Source organism: Prunus mume, linkage group LG6 (genome assembly GCF_029339155.1).
Source record: "Prunus mume cultivar Tortuosa linkage group LG6, ASM2933915v1, whole genome shotgun sequence".
Classification (NCBI taxonomy): Eukaryota; Viridiplantae; Streptophyta; class Magnoliopsida; order Rosales; family Rosaceae; genus Prunus; species Prunus mume.
The window spans coordinates 17,309,602-17,313,841 of NC_142703.1; the positions used below are offsets into that span (position 1 = coordinate 17,309,602).

The window sequence follows — 4,240 nt, forward strand, 5'->3', positions numbered from 1 at the left end:
TTTTTTTATTATTATAAAGCTTTTCGTTTTTCAAAATTACACCCCGCTAAAAAGTTCATGAATCCACCCTCAATCGCTTCTACTGAAACAAAAAAAAACCGTCGGAACTTGAAACCTTTTTGGATAGAAATCTCCATCAATCGAAACATTAAGATTTCACCTGGCCATTGTAGTTGATCTGAGCCTCAATTGGGCCCAGCCTTTGCGTGTCAAGATAAGCCACAATAGATATTTGTCGTAATTGTGAATCAAGTTGGTGGTGGATCAAGGGAATTATGCCTAATAAGAGACGCTTCTTATAAAGTGATTACTTTATTTCTTTCCCATGCCCAAATGGCTCACCAAAAATATGTCTCAAAAAAATTCTTACCAAGCAAAAAAAAAAAAATCACACCCACTAGTGTTTCTGATATGAAAGCGACGTGAGCTTTTGGTTCTTTTTTCTTTCCCTTCGTGTCTATTTAACCCCAACCCCTCTGCAGCCGAAAACCCAAGAGTGGCCAAATTTCCTTCTCTCTAAATCACACTGTTCTGCAATCAAACACTACAGAGCTCAAGATGACTGACCGTAGAGCTGAAGACAGCGCCGTTTCCGGCCAGCCCCTTCTCAAGAAGAAGCCCAAAAGAAACCTGTACGCCATCGGTTGCGCCATTTTGGCTTCCATGACTTCAATCTTGCTGGGCTACGGTAAATCATCCATCGCTTCCTCAAGTTTCAATTTTGTTTTTGTTTGTTTTTATTTCATCGCCTAATAATTTTAATTTCTACTGATTTCTGTAGATATTGGTGTGATGAGTGGAGCTTCAATCTACATACAGGAGGACCTGAAAATTACGGACGTGGAAGTTGAGATCCTCATCGGGATTCTGAACCTCTACTCGCTCATCGGCTCCGCCGCCGCCGGCAGAACTTCCGACTGGATTGGCCGCCGGTACACTATCGTCTTCGCCGGAGCCATATTCTTCACCGGAGCTCTCCTCATGGGCTTCGCCACCAACTTCGCCTTCCTCATGGTCGGTCGGTTCGTCGCCGGAATCGGCGTCGGCTACGCCCTGATGATCGCTCCGGTCTACAACGCCGAGGTCTCTCCGGCGTCGTCTCGCGGCGCTCTCACGTCTTTCCCGGAGGTTGGTGGGTCTTCTCCTTGCTTAATTTACAATTTTGGACATGTGCTTAAATTACTATTTTGGACATTTGCTCAAATTACAATTTTAGACATTTGCATAAATTACTATTAGCTACAAGACAGCTGGTTTTTAACCCAATCATCCAATTAGATGGGGATGAGGACGTGGCTGTGGCTGTGGTCGGAAACATATTTTAAAATGGATTTAAAAATTTGGGTCAATAGAAAAGCCGCCCACGCCACGTTTCTACTCTTCAAACTTTGGGTCAACAAAAATTGAATAAAAATGACAGAAGGTGGCCCATTACTGAAAAGAAATCATTAAATAAAAGAGTAAAGAGTACTTTTTATCAAACCAAAAGACACAGTTTTATCCTTTTCTCTGCAGAGTTTCAGCCACTGCTAAGAATTTGTAGAATTCATCTTCTTAATGCTTACCATTTTGCTTACTTTTCAAGGTAAGAACTTGCTCTTCCTTTGCTTTGCTTTATTTATTTCATGTATCTCTGTTTCATTAGAATTTTAAAGTGATGTGGAGATGAGATGGTGGTTTTGATTTGGGGTTGTGAACTTTGGACATTGTACTATTTGGTACTTCGACTTATTGTACTGTAAATTGGTACCCAATTCATACCTACCACTTTTGTTTTGCAGAAACCTTACCAAAAGGAATAGAAATAATCCCATCCAAATAACCTTTTTTCCCATAACTCTTGAAAGTATTTTATGTTTGGTGTTAGAAAAAATATATTAGCATTCAAATGTGGTGAGGTGAGGTGAGTTACCAACTAGCTCATTGTCTAGTGACAAGTTCAAATAACTCTTGCCCAATGTTAACGAAGAGGTCGCGAGTATTTTTCTCACAGTAATTACATAACAATGTGTACTAAGAATATGTTTTATGCATCAGATTAATTGTTAGTTAAACAAACAAGTTGTGAAATGCATATATAAACTGATTAATTGATTTTTCCTGACAAGGTGATTTGTTTGAATATGTATTTATACAGGTCTTTGTCAATATTGGCATATTATTGGGGTACGTTGCCAACTATGCCTTCTCCGGGCTCCCTATTAATTTGGGCTGGCGGCTTATGCTTGGAGTCGGCGTATTTCCCTCCGTTATTCTTGCAGTCGGTGTCTTAACAATGCCCGAGTCGCCCCGATGGCTTGTCATGCAGGGTCGGCTCGGCGATGCCAAGCACGTCCTCGACAAAACCTCAGACTCCGTGGAAGAAGCTCAGCTTCGGCTAGCTGACATCAAAGAAGCCGCGGGCATCCCTGAGCATTGCACCGAAGACATTGTTCAGGTCCCCAAGCACAGCCACGGCGAGGAGGTGTGGAAGGAATTGCTCCTCCATCCAACGCCCCCTGTTCGTCACATTTTAATTGCAGCCGTTGGTTTCCACTTCTTTCAACAGATGTCAGGCATCGACGCCCTCGTTTTGTACAGCCCAAGGATCTTTGAAGCGGCTGGGATCACTGACTCTAGCACGTTGCTGCTCGCAACAGTGGCAGTTGGATTTTCCAAGACCATTTTCACCCTGATTGCCATAGGTTTCCTCGATCGGGTCGGACGACGCCCGTTGCTTCTAACGAGCGTGGCCGGGATGATAGCCTCGCTTCTCTGCCTCGGTACGAGCCTCACAATCGTCGATCATGAAAACGAGAAGATGATGTGGGCGTCCGTTTTGTGCTTGACCATGGTATTAGCCTACGTTGGGTTCTTCTCGATCGGGATGGGGCCCATTGCGTGGGTCTACAGCTCTGAGATCTTCCCGTTGAAGCTACGTGCTCAAGGTTGCAGCATGGGAACAGCCGTGAATAGGATTATGAGTGGAGTCCTCACAATGACTTTTATCACGCTGTATAAGGCGATCACGATGGGTGGGACGTTCTTTCTTTATGGAGCAATTGCTACGGTTGGTTGGGTGTTCTTTTATACAATGCTCCCGGAAACACAGGGTAGAACCCTTGAAGACATGGAGGTCTTGTTTGGCAAATTCTGGAGGTGGAGAGAAGGCTATGCGCTGCTCAGAAACAAAAGGGCCGTCGTATGTTAGTGAGTTTACATGGGTGATGTAGTATTTGAAAGCACTTGAACTCTAGAGTAGGTGTTTGATTGAAAAATTGTTGTATGCGTCGGTTATATATTTGTCGCTACAAATGCTCCTATTAGAGAAGACTGTAGCGCTCGGCCTGGTCCCATTTTTGGAGGTCCGATGGTCGGGGGAGAAGCCAAGTCAATCATGGAGCGTGTTACTACCCATGAAATTTCTTCTATGAAGATTTTAGTGCAAGTTAAGATGAAGAGAACAGAGTCAAGATGAAATGTGTCATATATGTATTGTGCAAGTTCGTTCGCCAAATTTGTTTTCCATTTCTTGCTTTTGTTTTATCTGTTTGTCAGAACAGTGAGATATTGTAGCTTACAATCGACCTGTAATATATTAATTCTTAATGAGTGATGATAATTGATATGAATATTATCTAAATATGACATGGACTTTGTGTACATCATTGACACCCAAGTCCAAGTGCCAGACGTATCTGCTGTTGAGAGTAAGAAGTTTTCTTTTCCAATTGAAAGCCATCTTCTTATTTACGCTTTTGCACTTTCATATATGCACGTGATAACGACTCTCAGAACTAATTTTCAAAGCATTTTTTAGGTCATTAAGTAATGTCACATTTTCATGACTAAAAGATGAAAAAGTGGATATAACATTGGCCACAATAAGAAATCAAAAGGGTTTTACTTTACTTTATTACTTTGGGTCAGTTGAAATTAAAAGCGAAAAAGACGTACGCAAGATCACACACACATCACAACTTTTATGTGAGCGATCATGTGCTTTTGCTATATGAGTTCTTTTCAGTTTGGTGGTGAGCATTATCATTATATTAAATTATTGTTAAATCAGTGTGATTTAATATATATGTTACGAAACTAGAAAAATAAATAAATATATATTTTAACGGCGACTAATGTGACGATAATACTCACCGCAAATACATTTAGTGGTGAGAACTGTGGGTGTCTTTTTTCTTTGTGATAAAGATCAACATATTTATCTTGTAGAATGGTGGTCCATTCTGATTTTGGTTCGCAG

General features: G+C 41.5%; 1 protein-coding gene across 1 annotated transcript; it reads left to right on the forward strand.

Annotated features, from left to right (window-relative positions):
- The first annotated feature begins 492 nt into the window (after positions 1 to 492).
- On the forward strand, positions 493 to 3,622 carry LOC103335556 (polyol transporter 5-like). The gene is made up of 3 exons (XM_008238574.3): positions 493 to 688; positions 782 to 1,128; positions 2,138 to 3,622. Exons 1-3 carry the CDS (start codon positions 559 to 561, stop codon positions 3,188 to 3,190), a joined length of 1,530 nt encoding a protein of 509 aa, XP_008236796.1. The 5' UTR covers positions 493 to 558; the 3' UTR covers positions 3,191 to 3,622.
- The last annotated feature ends 618 nt before the right edge of the window (positions 3,623 to 4,240 follow it).